The 25,330-nt window shown below is 42.1% G+C and overlaps 1 protein-coding gene across 2 annotated transcripts in view; it reads left to right on the top strand.

The window, feature by feature from the left end:
• LOC107155508 (peroxisomal membrane protein PEX14) overlaps window positions 1–25,330 on the top strand; it is a 212,374-nt gene that overhangs the window by 124,601 nt on the left and 62,443 nt on the right. For both annotated transcript variants that reach the window (XM_048783631.1, XM_015501404.2), the window contains exon 3: window positions 1,159–1,243. In XM_048783631.1, the coding sequence (XP_048639588.1) occupies window positions 1,159–1,243 (85 nt within the window). The remainder of the gene's footprint in view (window positions 1–1,158; window positions 1,244–25,330) is intronic.

Raw genomic sequence — 25,330 nt, 5'->3', positions numbered from 1 at the left:
AGGATTAAATTTATTTAAAATGTGGGGAAGAAGATGATGTATAACTTGCATTTTGTCTGCAGTCCCAGTGCTGTTTGAATTGCTGTACAGTTGCTCCCTTATTTTTAAGGATCACAGAAAACTTCTTTATATCTGCCTCCTGAGAAGTGTTTTCTTTCAAAGGCTTAAGAGTGAACTGCGGGGCTTGTTGGCTTTACCTGTAACAGGAGACCATTATTCTTTTGGTTTTCACGAGTTGAACAGAGCCATTCATTCAAAACAGCCCCCTTTCCTCCCAGGGGCAGGTTGGTGCTTCCCATCCTTGCGTCTTGGGCGGCAGAAGGCCATGTGAACGTGTGCCTCAAGGGTGCTGAGGGACAGTGGAGACTAATGCCTTTAGGGGTCTCCCTTCCATCCCCTATTTGGCTTATTTGTAGACAAGATTTCATTAAATAATATTCCTCACCAGAGGTAGGGAGATGATCTGTTGTCTACAGCATTTAGCCAGGGAACCCCAAATTTTGCCCTTTGATGGCTCTTCCAACTGTGCTGCACAGGAGGGACTGGTGTGGCAGCTACATGTGTCATCTCTTATACAGTCCTCTTTGGCCGGTAAGTGCTCAGCACTCACTCACAGTGTGGCCAGGGAGGCTGCCTGATATTCAAAGACAGTGTTATCACACCTTCAGTTATTTGCACACACCACAGCACTGAGGAATGAGAAGAGGGAGATGAGAGAGAGCTTGCTTATTTAGGGAATGCTCCGAGGAATCAGAACAGGCTCTAGAAGGACTGCTGTGGTGGTGGTGGGTGTGTGTGTGTGGGGGGGGGCATAGTCGGGTAGAGGTGGGAAAGGGAGGACTTCAGAAAGAGGGTTGCATAGCACAAGGGTAGTGACTGGGTGAGTGGCCAAAAAAACAGCTTGAACAGGGAAGACAGGAAAGACAGACTGCAGGTCTGAGAATGTAAGCTGAGGGGTTATATTTGATGACTCAGATGCAGGAAGACTTGGGAATGACCTGATCTTACATTTAGGTCATTTTTAAACCTAAGAAATAACTAGTTATACATTTTATGATAGTCGTACACTTGTTTCTGTGGCCCTGGGAACTTGAGGATTTTCATCTTGAAATTCAGACTGTTGAAGTTAACTCTTTTCTGTTTTATCTTCCCCACCAGATTGCCACAGCAGTGAAGTTTCTACAGAATTCCCGGGTTCGCCAGAGTCCACTTGCGACCAGGAGAGCATTCCTTAAGAAGAAAGGTACAGGTTTCCCCAGCCAGGCAGAGTGACCTGCAGAAAGGGGCTGAGGATGGGGCGGGTGAGGCTGTAATGCGGAAGTGGGTGCTGTGGAGATGAAGGCTTTCAGCCTGCCCGGGGAAGTCCTCTTGTCTAAGCCTGGAGAGTGAGAGTGAGACGACCCCCACTTGGGGAATGCAGATTTCTTTCCTAGCAGTGGAGCAAAGAGGTTACATGATTTGGTTAATTAAGCACCAGCTATAAGGCCAAGAGCAGCTTGGCAGAGGGAGCCTTCATAGCAGAATTGGTCTGTTGAGTAAGACTGGAAGACTTCTGCTTTCTGGTCCCGTCTTCTGTCAGCAACCCAGGCTGCAGAAACCTGGCTCTAGGAGGCCAGCTTCTTCAGTAAGGAATGAGGAAGAAAAAAGTGAAGGACAAGGGGAACAAGTTGACTGAACAAGGTCAGGTTAAGGTCAAGCTCTGGGTCAGTCTGATTTGCGAATTGAAGTGGTAAATTACTGGTTTATGGTACTTCTGTAAGCAGGAATAAAATGGATACTGACATATTCAATATTGTCTGAAACAGACAGAATCTATTCTGGTTCTGTAGGAATTTAGGATATTTTTCTTTTTCGTGAAATGAAAACAACCAACTAACCAACAAAAAAGAAGCTGGAATTTTCATTCTTGGAATATTTAATTTTATGGAAATCTTGGAAGTTGTTTAAAGGCCTTTATGTAACATAAGAGGGGAAAAGCAAGCCTCCCCCCCTCCTAAAAAGACCTGTTTTTTTTTTCTTTAGAAGCTAGAGTGTTGGAGGGGGCTAGGGTTGTGGCTCAGAGGTAGAGTACTTGCCTAGCATGCGTGAGGCACTGAGTTTGATCCTCAGCACCACATAAAAATAAAATAAAGATATTGTGTCTAAATTTAACTAAAAAATAAATTAAAAAAAAAAAAGCTAGAGTGTTGGCCTCGAAATTCTGATGTTTCAGTCACTTTTGCCTGGAATAGATGATTGAATATTTTGGTGACATTTCCTAGGGCTGCTCCATGATGTTCCACCAAAGTGGTGCTGTAAGATCCTGCTGATCCCTTTTCCTGCTCACAGCCCAGGGCCTGCTCACAAGGTTTGGGCACAGTAAGCCCAAATGTCTCATTCACAGGCAGCTGCTTAGCAGCAGCCCCAAAGCTGGGTCCCTGTGATGGAGTTGGTGAGGGCGTAGTGTGCTCTCTGGCTGTGTCTCACTTACCCCGTCATTAGGAGATTATTAAAATTTGGAGTGTGCTGGCTGGCCTCTCCACTCGGCAAGCATCATGCCATAAAAGAGTTTTTCCTTGAAATATGTGTACCTATGGGGAGTAATTAATCATAAAAGCTTAGGGATTTCAGCTCTCTCATCAAAGCATTGAAGCAGGGGAAAGCTGAGCCTAAAAGCTGAGCTGATTACCCGGGGTAACCTGAGACAAAATCTATGGTTGCCCAGAGATCCTTAGCCCAGTATATTGTGCAATATTATAACTGTCTGATCTTCTCTTCCACCGACAATGACCAGTTAGTCCTCATTTTCTCTCAAACGCAGCTGGGTTAGAATTTCATTTGCAGAAGGTATTTAGAGCAATTTAGAGACAAATGTCTCTGGTGTTTGCTCGGCACTTCCCTACCGCAGGCTTTGCTGAGCAGTTTTAGTATCAGGAGCTCCATCTAATCTGTTTAATTTTAATAAATCCCTGACTGGGAGAGGGAAAGAAAAAGAGAGAGAGAGAAAGTCTGGACCAAATAATACTTCTTTTGAGTCACTTGGCTCGTAATTACTGTAGAGAGGAAACCGTTTGGTGCAATTATTATTTGTTGCTCTTACCCAACTGATTAATCAATCAGTTTACCCAAGGGGAGTGGCTACCCTGTGCCATGCCTTGCTCTCCCCCACAGGGATGTACTAAGAACAGAACAGATAGAATCCCTGCCCTTGCCGAGCTTCAGTGCTGAGACAGGCAGTGAACAAATGGAACAGCGAAGTCTGTGGGATATCAAATGGAAGTGCCACGGGACAGAGCAGGGAGTGAGGGGATGAGGGACACCAGGGCTGGTGTGGGATGGTCACACACAGGGCTTGTTGGTCTCTCTAAGAGAGTAGTGTGTGAGCAGGGACCTGAAGGAGACGAATATTGTTGATGGAGTGGACCCAAATTTGGCTTGGAGATTTTAGAATTTGGGGAGCCGTGAGACGCTACCCTACCCTTCTTTCTCTAAAGAGAACCATGGGAGTTTTTCCCTGTACTTAAACCCAGAATCACTGAAGCTAATCACGCATTTCCATTATCCTCTAAAATGCTGCTTCAGTTGGTAATTATCCATTTCCGAGTTGAATCCCAATAGGGTAAGTTCTGGCAGGACCCTTTCTGGGCAGAGAATCCCAAGGTTTGATTGGCGTCTGGGGAAGAAAAGCCCCTCTGTGGATTTAAACTTCACTTTTTTAATTTCCGCTATTCCTTGGGTCAGGCTTACATGACCGGCACAGCTTGGCACTATCTCTGAAGGGGACAAAGGAAGAGCAGCTACCCTGTCCCTAACTAACAGTAGTTGTAGAAGGGCAGAGAGTTGGCTCGCTGGCCGTCAGGGGCAGGAGAGAGCAAGGTTCTGGCACCATCACTCTGGGGTCTCCCTGCAGGATCATTGCTGTGGTGGGTTTGGGGCGCTGGCTTTGGGAGCGCTCTCAGCTACTGTGGGCTTGGCGTTTCCTAGCAAATGTCACTTCAGGGAATTGCAGTGGAGCACTGACTTGAATTATAATCTTGACTTTCTTTTTTTTAATAAACATCTCTGTCCTGAAAAGGCAAATCCAATTTTGTTTTTCTTTTAATATTATTTAATATTTAATATAGAAATTGAGGTCCCTGTAGTGCATGTCAGTTAGTGGAAAATGAGGGTTACTTTAGGCGCATCGGCTGAGTTTGTTTTATTGAGAAACCACAGCGCAGTGTGGAGCAGGCCGCATGCTGCCTCTGTTACTGACAGGTTAAGTGTTGTGCTTTCTGATTGGGGGTGTGGGGGTGGCGGGGAGGGAGTGGGCTAGGAATGGAAAAGCATTGGTTTGCAAAGGTCTGTCTTATTTTGTTTTGAGATCTCTTTGGGATGCCTTAAAGTCTGAATATGGAGTCATTAATGAGAAACATGGAGTTATTAGAATCATTTATCATTTTCTTTCAAGTCTGTACTGCCATTTTGTATAATTTACAGCATTTCTTCCTTTTATCAGGAAGTTTTTGGATGAAAGGGAAAAGCAGCTGTTCACCTTCAGAGTGTTAGAATAAATGTTTTTGTTTTCCTTCCAGACACCCTATTCTGCAGATCATCAGCTGCCGAGTCAGCCCCACATGACGACTGGGGTGTGTGTGTGGGGTTTAAGCCCTCACAGAACTGGTCTATATATAGAAACAGTTCTTGTTGGCATGCATTTTATCTGGGGCTTTAAGCAAGCTGCAGTCTAGGGGGCCAGAGGACCCTAAAATTAGCAACAGGATCAGTCCAGGAAGTTAGAAGCTTGGAGATGCTTATCAGTAGGCTTATATTGATTTGACACCCTGTCCAACCCCAAAATGTTTGGAGGCAGTCTGTTTCCAACCTTGTTGAGCAGGCTGAGTACCAGGTGGGTTAAGGTGATATGTAGGTGAGCCAAAGGAAGGACGGGGTGAGGAGGGGATGGCGTTATCTGTTAACTAGCATGCCATTCACAGAGCAAGCTTCTAGTGCAGGGTGAGCATCGCACACATTCCCGCAGAAGTCTGCTGAGTGGGGCCGGGGGTGATGTTGGCTGACACTTTTACTTGTTGTGCCCTTCTGAAGTTAAGGGCTTTTCTTCTTCTTTCATCTAATAAATAGTCCTTGAGTACAGGATGAGGGTAGGGAAGGAAAACTAAACAAATAAAACATACCACCATACTTTCTCATACTAAAAGGTGAAACTAGATCTTAATCTTTTTTCTGTTCCTGGAAGCGGAACCCAGTAGCAAAACTGCCTCCTTGCTGGAAGGAACCTGATGGTCTCAACCTTGGTAGTAGATAGAGGTGAAGGGCTTACTCTCGATGGAGTATTTTAAGGGGGAGTAAATTCTTACACAGATTTCAATTTAACTCTCTTTTATTACTTTTCTTTCTTTCTTCTTTTTTTTTTTTTATCATTTACATCCATTTCATGAGGTAGTTTGCATGTCCTTGAATGGAATCTCGTTACCATGAAAGCTTTTTTAGCATTGATTTCATAACAGTCTTAATTTAATAGCTCCGTCATTACTGAGAAGCTCTGGGAGTGGGGCCCTGGCTTTCCAGGTCACTGACCTTTTAATTACAAACCTTGTTCTGATGGCCAGGTTATCGACTGGACAGCTCCCAGCTTGTGCCCCAAGGATGAAAACGAAAATAACTGTGTTTCCTCCCCCATCTCCAGGAGAAAGAAAAAAAAAAAGTAACCTCTTGTGTTTCTAAAATTAATTTTCTCCTTCAGCTTTACTTTATAATTAATTCTTTAAGTGTCTTGGTGAAGCTAGAAATCTTTTTACAATGCTTTTGTTCCTGGAGCTGGGGTCCAGCAGATAGCTTGGGGGTCGGGGCAGAAGGCTTGCCAGCACCACCCTTTTGTTGACTGCGGCTGTTGCCTCTTCCCCTGGAACTCCTGCAGCTGAGCTGGAAGGAGTAGTGTTGGCACTGTGAAGGGCCGTCTGGCCCTTTTGAGCCTTTGTTAAGGGGACCTGGATTATGGCATCAGGATTTCAGTGCACTCCTATATTTGCTGGAGTGATTAAACTGGGTATATATCATGGTCATTTTGGAAGTTGTGCCTGTTCTGAGAATAGGTAGGAGTTGAATGGCTTTTCTTATTGCCCTTAATTCTCTGTTAGTCTTAGATGACTGAAAGAATCAAGTATCCTTACCTGAGGAGTTCTAGTTGATCATGAACTTGAATCAAACAGGACACTTAAGTTTTCTATCATTAACTGTGAAGAGGAAGAGAAAACAGAGAGGACAGAGGGCAAGAAGTGGGCTGGAAAACAGGTTCCCTAGCTGTAAAAAAGCCTTCCTCAGGAGTGGGAGCCACAGAGAGAGACAAAATTGGTGTGTCTTTGGAAGCTGGAGGAAGAAAGCAAAGTGAAAAGAGGCCACCCCTAGCAATAGGCTCTGAGTTTAGCTTGCATTAGGGTGGCATCTTCTACCTCCTGCTCTTCCTGCCATGGGCCCTGTCCTGATGAGGGGGTTGCATCCTGCAGGTGAGTCAGGAGCCTGGGCCGGAGCAGACAGGGCGGTGTGGCAGCCGCATGCTTGTTCCTGAGGATGATTGAGCATCTTCATCCATCTGTTGTGCATGGACCATCTTCCTTCCCTGCCAGTCTTGCATCTGCATATCCGTCACCTGCTGTTCTGGACCAGCCCATTCATCACACTGACTGGTTCCCCCCCATCAATTCTCCTGCTCTCCTTGTTATCCAAACTTGTCTGAACTCCACATATTTTTCTCAGCATCCAGGATAAGACCTACAGCAGCTAGACCAGCTGAATGCTGGCAGTAGCCATGTCGTGGCTTCCCCATTCAGAGGGAACTGCTGGCACTTGCTGCCCCAGGAGGCCAAGCCCCACAGTTTCCTGCACTTCACCCTGCACTTGGGGAAGTGGCAGAGGAGCATGGGAGGGATGAGCTCTTTTGGATTTTCTCAGTTACTTTGATATTTTCCATAGAATGATTCTTTTCTTAATCTTGGGTGCCTGAAACAATACTGCAAAGAATAATAAAGTGGTGAAAGTAACATTGTTGTGTATCTTAGTGTTATGTTTTTGTTTTGTTTTTTAACTTTTTCAAAAGGTAAGGTACATGTTTTTAAAAATGCAGACAATTAAGCTAGGCACAGTGGTGCACATCTGTAATCCCAGCAGCTCGGCAGGCTGAGGCAGGAGGTTTGCAAGTTCAAAGCCAGCCTCAGCAAAAACGAGGTGCTAAGCAACTCAGTGAGACCCTGTCTCTTAATAAAATACAAAATAGGGCTGGGGGTGTGGCTCAGTGGTTGAGTACCCGAGTTCACTTCCTGGTACTCACCTCTCTCCACAGAAAAAATAAATTAATTAAAAAATAAAAGGGGCTAGAGATCCTGTCTCAAAATAAAAAGGGCTAGGACTGGGTATGGTGGTGCATGTCTGTAATCCCAGCAGCTTCGTAGGCTGAGACAGGAGGATCAGGCTGAGACAGGAGGATCGCGGGTTCACAGCCAGCCTCAGCAAAGGCAAGGTGCTAAACAACTCAGTGAGACCCTGTCTCTAAATAAAATACAAAATAGGGCTGGGGATGGGGCTCAGTCAGTGGTCAAGTGCCCCCGAGTTTAATTCCTGGTACTACTCCCCACCCCTGCCAAAATGCAAACAATCAAGAAGGATGAACAGTGAAAAATAAGTTGTCTTCCCTTCTTGTTTCTGTTGTTTCTACCGGCAGCCCCATTTTCTTTTCCAGAGAATGCTGCTGTTAACAATTTGTTAGGTATCATTTGAAATAGTCTAGCCACATAAAATCATATTAACATTTATTATTCCCCTATAGAAACACTTTTTAAACAGAGTGGTGGCGTATTTTCCTCTTTATCTTTGCACTTGGCACTTTATCTTGGTTGTCATTCATTGATACATACAGATTTATTTTATTCTTTTCATTGGCTGCATAGTATTCCATGGTTTGCCTGCATCATACTTTCTTTAACCAGTCCCAAGTTTGTGTACATTTAGATTGATTCCTCTCTTTTGCTGTTTCAAAGAATAGTCTGATAGATATTCTTGGATATATATTGTTGAACATGTGTCAGTGTTGAACATGGTGCCATGCTAAAAGGAGTATTTTTGTGTATGGTGAGCAGGCTACGGGATATTTTTCTTACTTAGAATTTCTTGGGATTATGTTTCTTAGAGAAGGAAATAAAGCTATCTTTTAATATAAACATAACTATATATAGAAGGAAATTACTAATAGAAAAGAGAGCCTATAATGGTGGTGCATGCCTGTTATCCCTGCGACTCAGAAGGCTGAGGCAGGAGAATTGCAGGTATTGAGGCCAGCTTTAGCAATTTAGTGAGGTCCTAAAAAACTTAGTGAAGACCCTGTCTCAAAATAAAAAGGGTTGAGGATATAGCTCAGTGGCAAAATGTCCCCAGATTCAATCCCCAGCACCCTTCCTCCCACCAGAAAAAGGGAGAAAAAAAAGTGCAACAAATTGCTGTTAATGCTTAGCACATTTAGGTTTTGAGGGGATGGGCATTCTGATTATTGATTATGTGAGACATGCTTTCTGTCTTTTTTGTGTGTGTGTGGTGGGGTGGGTACCTGGGATTGAACTCAGGGGCACTCGGCCACTGATCCACATCCCAGCCCTATTTTTTGTATTTTATTTAGAGACGGTCTCACTGAGTTGCTTAGTGCCTCGATTTTGCTGAGGCTGGCTTTGAACTCGAGATCCTCTGCCTCAGCCTCCAGAGATGCAGGAATTACAGGCATGCACCACCATGCCTAGCAAGACATGCTTTCTTTTTAAAAGAATTTCCTTCATATCTCATCTTTTGAATGGATATAGGTTTGTAAATTTAATTTAAATGATTTTTTTTGAGAAAGTCTCTCTGTGTTGCCCAGACCCTCATTGAGCTCCTTTCCTCATGTGATCCTCCTGCCTCAGTCTCCCCCGGTAGGTGGGAATATAGGCACACACCACTGCACCCAGCTCATAAATCTAACTTTTGATTCAAAGTAAACATTCAAATAAATGGAAAGCCGATCTGATTTGTATTCAAATGAAGTATGTACTATAGTACTCTTTGGTTTTGACTTGGTGCTTTGTATATCCTAAGCTATTGGTGGGGTAGTCAGTCCTATCTGGTGCAGAGTATTATTACATTAGATACATTATGAAAGAAAAACGGAGACCTATCTTTTCTAGTACCAAAAGCTCATTAGGAGGAAGTAGGAATGGATGCTGAGTACTTATCAATGGTATCCATGTTATCCATGAAAAAGAGCAGTAGTTCAGTAGAAGTCAACAAAGCGGGGCCTGAGGGTGTAGCTCAGTGGTATTTTGTCTAGCATGCTGGAGGCCCTGAGTTTGAGCCCTAGCGTGTTTGCGCGCTCTCTCTCTCTCTCTCTCTCTCTCTCTCTCTCTCTCTCTCTCACGCACACACACACACACACACACACTCACACACAAAGTCAGCAAAGCAGATTAGGGGGAAGCTGGAGTATAATGCTGCTCACTAGACCGAGCTCCTCAAGGGCAGAGGTCTTAACATTCTTACTAGCATCTTCAGTGTCCAGCTGCACCATCCCACACTGAGTCTCATGAGTGAATGGACTGAAGGAATGGATGGCTAGAATTGGAAGACCCCAGTAACAGTTTCAAAAGGAGTTCAGTTCTCCCCTCTGCCCCTTTACAATTTATTTGTTCAACCCTAGTACACATGTAGTTTCAGAATTACTAACATTTAGGCCTCTACCAAAATACAGTGCTTATATGTGTACACTGCTTGTTTTGTCTTGAATCTAGTCAGAACACTCTTCTCCAAGGTTACTGAGGAGATCAGAGCTTTGCATTGAGGAAAGCGAGGGGCAGAGAGAGAAGAGTCGGAAGGACATCATTAGTGAGGGAGGCACATGTGCAGTTAGGAGGAGTGGCTTGTAGGGTCTGCAAGCAGGAAAAGAGTTGAGGTTGGTGGGTTAGCTAGTGAGGGAGGAGCCAGCTGTAGGATCCAGTGTTAACAGGTACCGTCGATGGTACTACTTGGGCCACTTGAAATACAGTGAAACTCTGCTTAAGGAAGTTTACTCTAGGCTGCGTATCCAAACTGACTTGGCCTGGCAACAGTCAGACCAGCTACCGCAAGAAAGACTTGCCAAGCCCGTTGTCAGGTGTAGAGGATCTGGGAGCCCTTGGCAGTAGAAATGGAAAATAGAAATGATAGCATGGTTTTGTAAAGAATTTTGCAATTCATGAAACACTCTCACACATCTTAGTTAATTTCTTCACTGTTATCTTTTTTTTAAATGTTTATTTTTTAGTTGTAATTGGACACAATACCTTTGTTTTATTTACTTGTTTTTTTAATGTGGTGCTGAGGATCGAACACAGGGACTCGCCCGAGCTAGGTGAGCCCTCTACCACTGAGCCAGAACCCCAGCCCATCTTCACTGTAATCTTAATATGTAGTAAGTAGGTAAATAAATATTTGTTAAATGAATGAGTATATGATTTAATAGACCTCAGAGCATCTCTTTTCTTCCATTTTACAGATTGGGGCTCTTAGAGGTTAATTTAGAGCTAATCAGTGACAAAAACAGACGTAGGACTTATGTTTGTGGACCAGGGTTCTTTGCCCTGTACCACATAACTTTCTGGAAAATAAGGACAGAACCACAGACATAGTAAAAGAATAAGTTAGACTGCTCAGTTTTGGATGGGATATATGAGGTGAAGGGAGGCTTCACGAGTCTCCAGGTGTGTGTGTGTGTGTGTGTGTGTGTGTGTGTGCGCGCGCGCGCGCAGCTAGAGAAAGAGAGAAAGAAGCAGCTTTATTTGATTTAATATACAAGTACTTGTAAAATTATCATCACAATTAAGATAATTAATTACCCAGTACCCTATGAATTTCTTCCTGCCCTACATTCCCAGTACCCAGACAAGTATGGATTTGTCTTCTATCACCATAAATTAGTTTGTGTTTTTTTAGAATTTTATATAATTGGAATCATACCGTATGTACTGTTTTTATCTAGTTTTTTCCTTCAGCATAATTATTTTGATACTCAGCCATGTTTTTTGTGTATCATTAGTTTATTACTTTTTAGTGCTGAGTAGTAGTCCATTATATGACCATACTACAATTTCTTTCTCTTTTGCCATTGTAGACATTCATTCTCTCTCTCTCTCTCTCTCTCTCTCTCTCTCTCTCTCTCTCTCTCTTGCAGTACTGGGGATTGAACTCAGGAGCACTTAATCAGTGAGCAGCATCCCCAGCCCTTTTTTTGTTTTGAGACAGGGAATAGCTAAGTTGCCCAGACTTTTGCCTTGACTTTGAGATCCAGTTTTTGAATATCAAAAATAGGACTGTTAACAAATATTTGTGTGTAAGTCTTTGTCAGGATATACAATTCATTTTCTTTTGAGTTAATACTTATGGGTGGAATTATGTGGTAGGAGTATATTTAAATTTTTTCCAAACTGTTTTTGAAAGTGGGTGTACCATTTTACATTTTTTTAAAATATTTTTTTTAGATGTTGATGAACCTTTATTTTATTCATTTATTTTTATGGGGTGCTAAGAATTGAGCCCAGTGCCTTACACATACTAGGCAAGTGCTCTCCCACTGAAACACAACCCCAGCCCCCATTTTACATTCTTACCATTCATGTATAAGTAGACCAGCATTTTGAGTTTAGAAAATAGGAAGATGCAGGCATCACATTTTCCTCATGGAAGCAGTCTTACGAGTGACTAAATAATGGGTCATGTTTGCAGTACTTCAGCCTGGGAGGCGAGTCTGTGGTGTGTAGACTGCCTGATTTCGGATCCCAACTTCATTGCTTTCTGGTTCTGGATATTGCATGGAATGTGTAAGCTCATCATATCTTGGTTTCTTTTTCTGTAAAATGGGGTTAATGATAGTATTTACTGAAAAAAATTCTTCTCAGAATTAAATGAAAATAATATGAAAAGTACTTAGCAGAATACTAGCACTAAAATGAGGGCTTAATTGACAACAGTAATCATCAACAGAATGTGTATCCTCTAAGATGACATAAGCCCCCACTTCCCTGCAGTTTTGCTCTGCAATTCAGTTGTGCAGTTAACTTTGTACTAAAAATATTAAGTGGAAATTTTACAGAAATAAACAATTCATAAGTTTTAAATTGCAGACCATTCTGAGTAACATAATTAAATCTTGAGCTGTTCCACTTCTTCCTTGGACAGAAATCATCCCTTTGTCCAGTGGGTCTGCTGTGTATATCCTATGTGCCCATCACTTAGTTGCCGGCCTGATTATCAAACTGTCATGGTACTGAAGTACTTGTGCTCAGGTAACCCGAAGCTGCATCACTGGACCTGTGTCATTCACCTCCTGCATCTCATCACATAGGCATTGTACTATCTCACATTGTCACAGAAGGGTGAGTAGTGTACAGTAAGATGTTGGTGGGGGAGGAGACCACATTCACCTTTTATTGTTGTGCTTCAACTTAGTTGCTAATCTCTTACTGTGCCTAACTTATAAATTAAATTTTATTACAACTATATATGTGCAGGAAAAAAATATAGTATACATAGGGCTTAATACTGTCCACTGAGAGTCTCAGGTCACATTCCCCATAGAGAAGGTGGACCACCGGAGTCCGTTGCTGTAATATTATATTAAAAAGTTAGACTATTGGTGTATAAAAATTCATACAATAAGAACCTCTAGGAATTTTGAGCAGAGGAATTTAGTACAGGAAGTTACAGCTTACACACTTAGTGAAAAGGAACAAAATCTAGGCCAGACCTCCGAGAATGAAGAATTTCCACAACATTGAAGAACTGACTTGCCAGGGGAGCTGCTACTGCCTGTCCTGGTGAGGCAGTGGGGTCAGAGAGCTGCCCCTGGAGCTGTTGACTCCAAGAGCACGCCCTTGGGGCTATGACCCAGGGACTGGGAAGTTGCTGCTGCCACTGAAGGTGTCTTCTGGTACCCAGGAAAACAGTGACAGTACCTTGAAATGGGATCTTGAAAGGCTTCCACTTCTAAAATCGCCTCTTGAACCCCATGAAGCTAGAGGCTGGAGACTGGGCACTGCAGTAGGAAACCAAGGTGTTACTCATAGCTTGCTTGCCCACTGGCTGGTATTTGCAACAATCAAAGGCAGCAGAAACAGATACTTTTCACTTTCCACATTTCCTCATTTTCACTTTCCACATTGCCTGTGAGTACACAGCTATTTGGTGGAACCTAATTCTCTTCCAGAACTCTAGCTGCCAAGGGGCCTGGAAAATGCAGCTTTTATCCTTCCAATCTCTGTGATAAGGGAAGGCACATGGGAAAAGTGGGAATGGATGGATGATAAGTGCTAGTGGAGAAATCCAAAGTGGGGGAAATTCACAAATAGAAGAGATTTGCCCCCAAACAGAGTACAAGCACATTTATCCTGTAAGCTGCTTTCTTATGGAAGGCTTAACTTGGGATTTCAAAGCCATTTAGATATACAGCCTACAAGGTGAGGAAAGCGTTTCATTCATTATAGAGCCAGTTGCATGTGGATGTGAGGAAAGGGTACTTATTTAGTCAACCATTTTTTTTTTTTTAAAGGATCTGGGTCTTTCACTGTTTACAAACACTGTAGTGATGGGCTTCCAGTGAATTCAGGAGATAAATATTGATTTATTCTGTATCACCACTGGCTTTCAGAGATGATTTTAAGAAAGCTATCACTCTTTTTATTTTTTTATTCACTCTTCTTAGACAGTAGAATACATTTTGATAGAATTACACAAGCATGGGATTTATCTTATTCTACTTAGGACCCCATTCTTGTGGGTGGACATGATGGTGGGATTCACTTAAGTATTTATATGCTTATTGGCCTTTACTTAGGGATGGGGGGGTTCTTTTAAGAAAATTTATCTGCTAGGCATAGATGAGGGAGTTTCAGCTAAAGGGACTATATGACGCGTGGTTTTATTAGAAGTATTGAAAAACATTGGAAGCCAGGATTTTTGAAACTTGACATAAGGAATACCATAAGGCAATCTCTGCTGAAAAATATTTTATGCTTATTGGACTGTAATTAGAAAGATTTAAAAATAGCTTTGGATAGAATTCATTAATTTACCAAGCCGTTGTTAATAGGCAACACTTTTGTGTCTGTGTCTTATAAAAATAAGTTTATCTGTTGGGTAGGCGTGTGTGCGGGCACACACACAAACGTGTATTATAGTATCTGCGTCTTTGAAGCAGAAAATACTGTGCTTTTATTTTAAATTTACGGTGAGGGAGGAGCTGATCAGTCACCAGCTCTGTCTTCTTTCCATTCTCAAGGGAGCAGAGGTAACACAGAGGTCCTGAGTGAACAGAGTGGCAGGACACACAGGCTTCTGTTCAAACTGTGCTGAGATTGGACACCTCAGTTCACTCTTCCCTCCCAACTTTAAATGGACCTATGTTTTGTTTCTAAATCATTCTGATAGGAGCCTATCTTCTCAGAGCTGTCCCCTATCATCAGACACAGGGCGTGGGAATATTCTTCTCTCTTACTGTTAATTTTTAGTTTTAAAGCCCTTTAAAGTAATCTTTCTGTAATTAGATTGTTGAGTAGATTATCTTTAGTAAGATGTTGGTTTTTAAATTTTGTGTCCTTTTCAGTTTGTTAAACGATTGCAAAGGCTTTCATTCATAAAGTTTACCATATCATGGTATTTCAGAAAAAAACACAACATCATGACCCTCTGTGATAAATTAAATATCACAACCACATAAATGTCATCTTTTCAATGAAACCTAAAGTGTATAGGAATGGGGCTCTCTTTCACTCTGTTTTTGGCTTCAAGCTATATCAGTACTCTTGACCAACAAGAAAAAATATTTACCACTGCCAGTGTTATGAAATTAAAGAACAAAGTCATACCCTCCCCAGCTTTGGGAGTCACAAACAGAATTGTGGATTAAATTATTCCAGTTGCAAAATTTGGAGTGTTGGCCGAAAGAACACATACAGGTTGAGTTTGAAGAAGAGTCAGTTAGGAAATCAGTTTAATTTACAACTGGAGATAATTTGCACAGAATGTAATTGAAAGAGAATAAATATGGAGCTCTATGATTTCTGTTTACTTGCATTTTTCCCCCAATGAAAGGCTCTCCTTTAAACAGTCCTAAAAAGAGTACACTAAGTAGTAAAATAGAAATAACAGAAAATGCATTGTTCTTTGGAAAATCTTAGTAGCTGATTTTGAAAGATTTTTATTGTCCATCCATTCATCCATCCACCCACCCACCCAACAAGAATTGAGTGTGTATATTTCACAAAGCACTGTTCCGACCTTAAAACTGAGGATATAATGGTGAATAGAACCTGAGGTCTGTGGTAGAGATAGAATTCTCTGGAAATGTGAACAAATAAGAAAAAATGATTATAGATAAGTAAGGTGCCATGATAGAGGATAATGGGGAGGGTGAGTTAAATTGGCTTTGGAGGTTGCTGAAACCTGAAAAATGCAAAGTGTTTATATGAAGAATAAGAACATCTGATTAGAGGGGACAGTAGCCTCAAAAGACTCCAAGGCAGGGAAGGAATTTGACTGGATCCCAGAACCCATGGTGGGACTGTAATAACAAGAGTAACATCTATCTGCAGGTGTTGTTGAAAGCAGAAGGTCTGTTAAAGTTTCATATCCTTCGATCTAGAATTTTTCATATCATCCCTAACTAAGTTCAGCTCTATTCACCAAACCTTCCTAGTTTCCTGTCTGCCAAACACGGTACCGAGTGCACTGGGCATGTGAATGTCCGTGCCCTGAAAGATCTGGTAATGGACAGTAGAAGCTGCTAGTCAGACTGTAATTTATAAGCAAGCCTCAGATGATATGATATAGACTGTATAATAACCACTGACATTTGTATTTCCTGTTATAGCTGAAAAGCATTCCCACTTATATTTACTCATTTATTCTTAAGAGTAACCTAAGTTATTTCTTCAAAAAGCATATACACGGGCATGGAGACTTACAACAGCCCAGTGAATACCAAGGTTGTCATCACTGAGTTGTCAAATTTCAATGTATATTCTGCTCACTATGATTTAGAGCTATGTCCTTGAAGAACCACATCATTAGGACTAAAAACTTGAGTGACCATTAGAGATTACTTATTTCATCTATATCTTTTCTTATACATTTCACTATCATCAGGAATAGAAAATGACCTTAATTGTGGTTGAATTGAGTTCTGGAGGTTTTCTTGATGGCTGCCATGAGGACTCTAGCCCAGAGCTCCATTCTTAGGCTTGAGAAGAGGAAGGAAGTCTTACACTTGAAGAATATGGCTGTTAAGTAAGTGCTCTTGACTTTGTTGTTCTGTATGGATGCTTTTATCAGGACAATGAAGGGTAAATAGGGTGATCTGTGCTTCTGTGGAGAGGTCGAATGGTTACATTACACAATCTTCTAGAGCATCTTGCAGCAAATACATGGGTTATATTAAAAATTGCAATCATATCATTTTTTATAGTAAATTGCTGACCTTATGCAGTAGAATCAGCTTTATTGAATTTCGCCAAAAATGCGTTTATAATTCTGCCATACACACATGATATTCATGTCCTTGCTGTCCATGTGGAAATGTCCCTTTTTATGATGTTAAACAAATTAAATCGACTTTCTCCCGAGCTGCTGTGCCTCACCTTTAAGATCCATCCTCAGGAGTCGAACCTCCACGAAGCAGAGCTCATCTCCATTAGCTCCCATGTCATTACGCAGAGCACTGGAGGCCGCCGCATCAGGAAGCCTGGCCCAGCTTAGCTTGGAGATTAGTGAGAGGTGGATTTGGGGCAGCAAATGTATGTCACTTAACGCTGCCCGAACACCAACAAGACTTTACCATCATTATATTGTTTGTTTTGGGGAAATGGAAAGTATTTGTTTAAAAGTATTTCATGGTGAACCAAGAATATTTGGGTGTGGTCAGTTCTCTGCTGTGGATTTGTGAATGATTCATCACAAAACTTTTATCTTAAACCAGTTTTTCTTTTTTGGTAATGGGCATCGAACCCAGGGGTGCTTAACCACTGAGCCACATGCCCAGCCCTTTTTTACTTTTTAAAAAAATTTTGGGACCAGGTTTTGCTAAGTTGCTTAGGGCCTTGCTAAATTGCTGAGGCTAACTTTGAACTTGAAATCCTCTTGCCTCAGCTTCCTGAGTCAAGGGATTATGGGCATAGGCCATTGGGCTAGGCTTCAGTTTTTCTTTAATTCTCTTTAGTTCTCTTCCCCTGCCAACCAATGTGGTACCAGGGATACAAACTGTTAGTCTAACAGAAACACAATCAGAAAGTTACATAGTACACTTAAATGAACACATAAATATTTTTAAAAATGTCTGCTTTTTAGAATCATTTGCTTTGAATTTGTTCTTTTTCCTGTGTCTGTTATCTATTTGTGTGTGTGTGTGTGTGTGTGTGTGTGTTCATGTAATTGGCTAGATCCCAGACAGTTCAGCACACAAAGGCAGTATGATTGAGTGGAAAAATCATCCATTCATTCTCTTTTACCAAATGTCCATTTACTCCATGTCCCAACATTTGTGCTAAGCACCAAGAGTTCAACAATGTGATTCAATATTTGTAATTGATTGGGGTTCCATGATGTGTAAACAAGTTACAGTAATAGGTGATAACACGAGCATACGTATGAAGGCACAGAGGAGGGTGGGTAAGGAAAACTAATGGGGAAGAATTTAAAAAGGCACCTCTAAGTCAAGCGCCTGTAATCCTAGCTACTCAGGAGGCTGAGGCAGGAGGATTGCAAGTTAGAGGTCAGCCTGGGCAATTCAGTAGACCCCATCTCAGAAAAAGGGTGGGAGGGGCAAAGAATATGTCTCGGGGTAGAGTGCTTGCCTAGGTTGCATAAGGCCCTGGATTCAATCCCCAGTAATGCAACAAACAAACATGCAAAAACAGCGCCTCTTGTAGGAGTTCCCCCTAATGAAGCCTTCCAAGAGGATCAGTTGACTTTAAGGTTTGGGGAACGGTGACTACTCTAGTCCAGGCAGAGAATGCCTTGGGATGTTTCTGTAGTAGAAGATGCAGGAAGTAGATTGCTTAGTGGGAGAGATGGGTAGGGGTCAGATCAAGTAATTCCCATGTTTATGAACTCAAGAATTTGGATTTTATTATGTGGACAGCTTGGAAACCAGGGAGTTTTGTGTGGAATAGTGAAGTGTCATATTGGTGTTTCAGAATTCACTCTCTTAAGATAAGGGGGCCGTTAGGAGTGGGGGTGATGGATACACAGGGATGGGTTAGAGAACGAGGAGGGGGAATCTTGAGGACCTGGTGACTGAATGGATCCCGGGAATGAAGGGGGAAGAGTCTAGGCTTACTGTCCAGGTTTCTGGTGTAGGGGTTGCCATGGAAAAACAACAGCTGAGAGTGGAAAGGGCTCGGGGCCAGGAGTCTGAGACAAGTGAGGGGGAAGGAGCAGGAGCAGAGGGAAATCCTTGGGAAATGCTGAGAGCTTAGGGAGAGGTGGCAGCACACATGTCAGGCAGTATCTGTCACTGGCTTCTTGTTCTCAGTTATTTGGACAGGGTGACTGTTAGGTCTGCTCTCTTCACAGGGTCGTTGTTTAGTGATTTCACTGAACCTGGGGACTCTCAGAAGAAAGAGAAGATGGCATTTGTGAAGCAGGTGTTATTTTTATCTGGAAATAGTTTCTCTGCCTTGTCACTGCCTCCTAGTGAAACCTTTCTTGCCAATAGGAGAAGGTCCCATAGCTTTGGGCCATGATCAGAGAGGACTGTTGCTCCTCCCTTGCAGAGAGCTGCTCTTTCCCCCTTACTATCTGCTCCTCATTTGCTCCTCCCCACATCTGTCCTCTGTGTCACATCTGTATGCCTTTCCACTGATTTTCTTGTGACAGTTGATAGATTTGCTGATGTGGCCTCAACAGTTTTCAGGTCCTTCCTACACTGTTCGATGGGATAATTAGTTACCTGACCTCGTATGTGCCTTGGTTTTCTGGAAGCAGGTAGGATTTGTGGTACCTTTCTTTACTCCTAAATTGATGGAGTCAGAGATATAAAAGTGTGGTGTGGAGGCACAGAGCCTAAAGGTCAGAAATTCCACGAGGAGGAGGAAGGGGAGGAGGAGGAAAAAGACATTCAGTTCATTAGCTGACTTCCTGGGAGATCCCAGAGCTCGCCTCAGTCATTGAACTTCATGATACTAATTCCAGGTCACCTTGCAGAGGCTTGGAGAGGAGCATTTTTTTACTCTCTAAAATCCTTCCTCTTTTGCTGGTTCCGCAAGAACTGTTCCGCTAGCTGTGTCCAGGTCTTCCTCTCCAGCTTCCACAGCAGCCCTCAGATGCTTGGACAGAAGGTGGACTCTGTTTTGCTGGTGAATGATGCTCTGCAATTTGTTTTTTGTTTTTTTTTTTTTGTACCAGAGATTGAACTCAGGGGTACTTGACCACTGAGCCACATCCCCAGCTCTATTTTATTTAGAGACAGGGAGTTGCTAAGCGCCTCGCCATTGCTTGAGATCCTCCTGCCTCAGCCTCCGGAGCCGCTGGGATTACAGGCATACGCCACCACGCCTGGCTTATGCTTTGCAGTTTTGAAAAGCATATAGGCTATACGCTTTTTAAGAAATATCTGAAAGCAAGTTTCTTCTCTGTAGGCATCTTGCTCAGTCTGCTTTATCCAGCCTTTTCATGGAAACCAGGCTCCTCCTTGATTTGAGGCGGCCTTAAACCAGGTGTTGGACATCTCTGGAACTTTCCCCTCCCTTTCTCCAAACCACCTGCAGGACTGGACCCCCACCTCTCAGCAGCACCTCTCTTTCTCAGTGATGGCATCTGTCTGGTGTTATCGTGGTGGTTCTCTTTGGAGGACTCTCACTTCTCCCTTGTGCTTTTGTCTTTTTTAAATTAAAATTTTATATTTTAAATTTTAAATTAATGATTTGAACAGTTATCAGGGTTATCCACTCACCTCTAGTAACTTCAGGACATTGACCTGAAGAACCTTCCTCTTTTCCCTGCATACGGAGTGGGAAAAGCATGGGGGAAATTGTGGAGAAATACATGTTAAAAATGATTTTCAGTGTAAAATAAGAGAGGGGAAAAATTGATGTTTGCGGAAACCCAAAAAAAGCACCTCTCATTACAGTAATTAAATGGCAGCATTTAACCTATCAGAATGTTCTGCATATGTGAGAGACAAGCCAAGGAGCTGTGTGTGTGAAATTAGAGCTCTAATCCTCAGGGAAGAGAATGGTTAAATAATTTGTTTTTGAGGTGTGAGAGCAGAGGTGTGAGTGCCTTGAGGGTGGGGGGCCGGGGGGCCTGTGTTTACCAAGAATACCCTGGGGCGGGTGTTTATCGGCACCTGTGTGCTGTCAAGAAGCACACAAGCTGCTGCTGCCCGTTCATTAGGTTTCCAGAAGAGTCCGGGCTCACCTGTGGCTGGGCCTTGCATCATATCAGTAGAACTTGCTTCACTCTGGCCCCCTGGGACACACAGGAATAGATTTGAGAGACAGGGAAAAAGACACAGGAATTGGGGAGGAGGAAGGAGGTGCTTGGCCCAGGCTGCACAGGGACGGAGCTTTGCCTCTTCCTGAGCTGCACTCATGAGCTAGAGTACATGCTCCACCAAGCATGGGGCAGAAGGGACAGCTCGGAGCTGCTGCCCAGCCCTTCTCTGGCAGTGTTCCCTGCCAACCTTGGCCACTATTGGCAGTTCCTACCCTGCTGTGGCTCAGTGTTTGGGCTTATATGGAATGACAGGGACCAGCAGTGTCCCCTCTGCCCTTTAGTGGCATCACATGTGTCTTTCTGTGCCCCTGACTGCAGTCTGTGGTATTGCACGGACTGCAGTATAGACTGGAAGCTGCCCTGTTTCTCCCTAGATGTCCCTAGAGCAGGGCAGCTGTGATCAGAATTCCACAGGTTGAGTTGATACAGACTAAATGGAGCTGTGCACATCTGTCCCTGAATCCCTCACGAGGGATCTGGGGTGGGGGGCTGCCTGTACACGTGTTCCTTTTAGGCTCCTGATCTCTGTCAGTCTCTATGTGGGCATGAAGGCTTTCTATTATACTAATAAGGAGCCCCAGGGGACGCTGGTGACAGTGTGATAATCGTCCCCTTGGAGGGCTAGAGGCGGTCAGAGCATGCTGACTTCATCCTGGGGGAGTGCTGATGAAACTCTGGCTAGACCTTACCGCCCAGCACTGTACCCGATGTGGGGGGTTAGGGGAGCAGGTTGCCAGGGTGTTTCTCTTACAGCTTCATTATTACTACACTTGCTTGTCTTTGGGGCATTTCATCAAAACTTCATTAGTTTTGCTTAAGAACTTTGAAGAGCTGATAAGCCTGATGGAAAATTTTCAGTAATAACTAGTATATAGCAACACATGTGACAAGTACCAGCTAATTAATCCTTGGAGCACCCCAGGGGCAGTAGAGGGTGTGATAATGGCACTGGTGCTTTTTATCCCCATTTTATGGATGGAGAGACTGAGGGACCTAGAAAAGTCTGTGACTTGGGCCAGAGGGATGTGCAGATCTGGAGGAGCCCTCAGCCTTTTGATTTCTCTCGGAACTGTTGGGTTCTACCTTAATGTCATTTAGTAAATCATCCTGGATTTTGTCTCTTCTCCTTTTTGCCCACTTGATACTGTCTTGGACATAGTTTGTGTTTGTATATGTGGATTTCTGTCATCACTTTTAATAACATCTTGGTGTTCTGGTGGGAATATACTCCATGACTTATTTTAATCAGCCCTTTGATGGGCATCTAGATTATTTTCATTTTAATGTGTATTGCTGAACTGCCCCTTAGAAAGGTTATACTAGTGGACAACCTCCACACCAGCTGATCAGTACTCTTGAACATAGATTTTAAACTTTTAGATCGTCAAGTTCACAGTTCCTTCTTTCAGTTAAGCATAACCCTACCCACACCATAAAAGCACAGAAATATTCACTTCTTTTTTAAAATGGTTTTTCTTTTATGGAGTTTGTTTTGTTGGCTGAGCAGCAGGGAATATAACTTTATTTTTTCTGGTGACCCACCTGGTTGTTACATTTATTGAACAATTTCTTTCTTTCCCCACTTATTTGACTTGTCACTTTTTCATATATTAAATTCTTAACTGTACTTATGTGTGATCAGGGACATTCTGTTCTCATTCATTGATATACCTGTCTGCTGTTATGCTAATACTGCCATGTTTTATTATTATAGATTTGTTACTTCCTCTATTTGTTAGCTTAAGTTCTACTCTTTCCTGGCCCTTATATACTTCTGAAGACATTTTAGAATCTCTTTATCATGTCTTCTCCTTCTTCTTCCCCTACCCCCACTGCCAATCAAAGAATAAAGCCTCTTTGGAATTTTGATTATAATTACATTCAACATAGAAATTACCTTAGAAAGAGTTGACATCTTTGCAGTCTGCAGGCTTTCCATCCTTAAACGTAATGTGAAATACATTCCCCATTGAGGGTTTTACACGGTGTGCGCCCAGTTCCTGAACATTTCCTTTTATACTAAGTATTTTTGAATTTATTGTTTTGCTTTGGAATCTTTATTTCTACTATCTTTTCTAAATTGATTTTTGCTAATATTTAGGACAGCTATTGATATCTGGTTTTAAAAATTATTCTTTTCATACTCATTGTTTTTATTGATGATGTGAGGTTTTCTCAGTAGCAGATCATATGGAAACTATTTTTCCCTTTCCAATGCAATATGACTTTATTATTATTTTAACTAGACCTTCCAGAACAGTATTAATTAAATATGAGTGCTCAGGGAGGTAAAATGGGTATAATTCTGCTACCTCCTTATCTTCAGAGCATTAATTTATAGAGATGAAGGTCATGGAAATACCAAAGAAATAGTCATAATGATCCCTAGCCTTTTCAAAGTTTTTGCTTTCCAAAGGGACTCTTGTTCTTCACCTATCTTGGCAGTTACTTCTTCTTTGGCTAAAATTGTCTGACTTGCTTATAACTGCCTTAAAGAAAAGAAAATCAGTACTATTTCTGTTTTCTCGAGCACAAAAGCTACAGGACAATGGAAATATTTTACTTGGCAAACATGGCAGTGACTACGACTCCTGTGTAATACAAAGCCATGGCCACTGAGAGGGCCAGGAGAGGCTGGGGGTTCCTGATCAACTGCCACAGTTGGCCAGCACCAAACAGTGTAAAGTCCAAGTGGAAGAGGGCAACTGTGGGACATTGGAAGTGATTATTCTATAGACCTAGAGACCACTCTCAGAGGACACCCAACAAGAGCAGCTTCACACCCCGTGTACAGATGATGGCAGTGGAGGGACAGTGGGTTGTTCTCACTCAGGCCCCCAGTAGCTCAGGGGGAGGGTTCCGGCTCCAGTCTCGCTTCCTCTGGTCTACTCTATTCATTGCCACCAGATGATGAAATTCCAACCTTGCTTTCAGATCATTTTATTGCTTAGTGAGTCAAGTCCCATCTGCTTAATTCTTTGATGATTTTTTCCTCTCAAATTTGGGTATTGAATTGTTTCAAATTTACAGAAAAATTTCATAGTGCACAATTACCTAGATGCCTTTTATCAAATTTCTTTTTTTCTTCTTTTAATTTTTTAGTTTTAGATGGACACAATGCCTTTATTTATTTTTATGTGGTGCTGAGGATTGAACCCAGTGCCTCACATGTGCTGGGCAAGTGCTCCACCACTGAGCCACAACCCCAGCCCCATTTATCCAGTTTCTTAGGTTCTTTATCCAGTTCTTAGTTTTCTCACATGACTTTATCTGTCTCTGACTCTCCATACGTGTGCGTGTACACACACACACACACACACACACGCACACACACACTTTTTTGTGACTCTTTAAAAAGTTGTAGATATCATGACACTTCAACTCTAGCACATATCGCCTCAAATAGGGACGTTCTCCCCTGTAACCACATCATCATTACCATGCAGAAGAAAATTAACACTAATTTCATAAAATCATCTGATATATATTCCATATTTAAATTTTCCTAATTGCCCCTAAGTTTCTTTTCAGGGGACAGTCAGGGTCATGCTGTTCATCTCACTGCTTTGCCTCTTCCTGTAGAACTTACCTCTTGCCTTTTCCTTTTTTTACTTGTCATGGCTGTTTTTTAAGAGCTCAGATTAGCTGTTTTATTGAATATCACATACATTTTTTTTGCATTGTTTCTTCTTCATGAGATTTAAGAGTAAATGTTTTTTGGCAAGAATAATTAACAAGTAATGTCATGTACTTATTGTTGTATCATATTAGGAGGGGAGACATGTCAGATTTTTCCACTGGTGATGTTGATTTGGTCATTAGTAATGTGGTAATTACCAGATCTCTGCATTGTAAAAGTACATTTTCCCACTTGTAATTAACAGGTAATCTAAGAAGGCTTCTTTGAGATCATGTTGTGTGGTTACTCAACAACCTTTCATTCAGTGACTTTAACATCTATTGTAGTTCCTTGCTTTAATTGACTATTGGGATTTAAGAAATTGTACTTGATAAATATATTACATCTCAAACCTTTATTATCTAGTGTTCTTCTGTAAAGAGCTTTCTCATCTTTCCTCTGCTGTCTGTCTTGTTTTTCACTTCCATTTTGGTATCATTATTTATTTCATAGTCCAGAGTGTTATAATTCATTATTACCATATCATATACTCTCATGCTCTCATAGTTCCATGTTTGGTCAGTGGGCACCTGTTCATGTTGGCTTCTTTGCCTTATGGCGCAGAATATCTCAGGCGCATCTTGGATCTCCTGTACTCCAAACCCCAAATCAGACATTCTCTGAAAGATTTCTTTTAGTGGGAATGATACTTAGAATCTGGACACTGGTTACAGGTATTGCTCTGGGCTGTTGCCACTTTCTTCTTTTGCTTAGTATGTAGAATCACCAACATACACATGATTTTTGTTTATGTTTATTCACATGATACACATGTTCACATACAGTTCAAATTTAATATAGGATTTTACTTAAATCTCTTATTCTATATTACATCATACAGTGAAACTTGGTTCTGAAGTTTGATATACTTATCATTTGTGCACTGTAATATAAAGTAATTTTAAAAATTACAAACTGACTGGGTGTGGCAGTGTATGCCTGTGATCCCAGCGACTCTGGAGGCTGAGGCAGGAGGTTGCTAGTTCAAAGCCAGCCTTGGGCTGGGGATGTGGTTCAAGTGGTAGCGTGCTTGCTTAGCATGCGTGAAGCACTGGGTTCGATTCTTAGCACACATAAAAACAAAATAAAGATATTGTGTCCACCTAAAACTAAAAACTAAAAAAAAAAAAAAAAAAAAAG

This window comes from Marmota marmota, unplaced genomic scaffold (genome assembly GCF_001458135.2).
Source record: "Marmota marmota marmota unplaced genomic scaffold, marMar, whole genome shotgun sequence".
NCBI lineage: Eukaryota > Metazoa > Chordata > Mammalia > Rodentia > Sciuridae > Marmota > Marmota marmota.
Note: the sequence above shows the minus strand (reverse complement) of the source record. Positions and strands in the feature narration are given on the sequence as shown.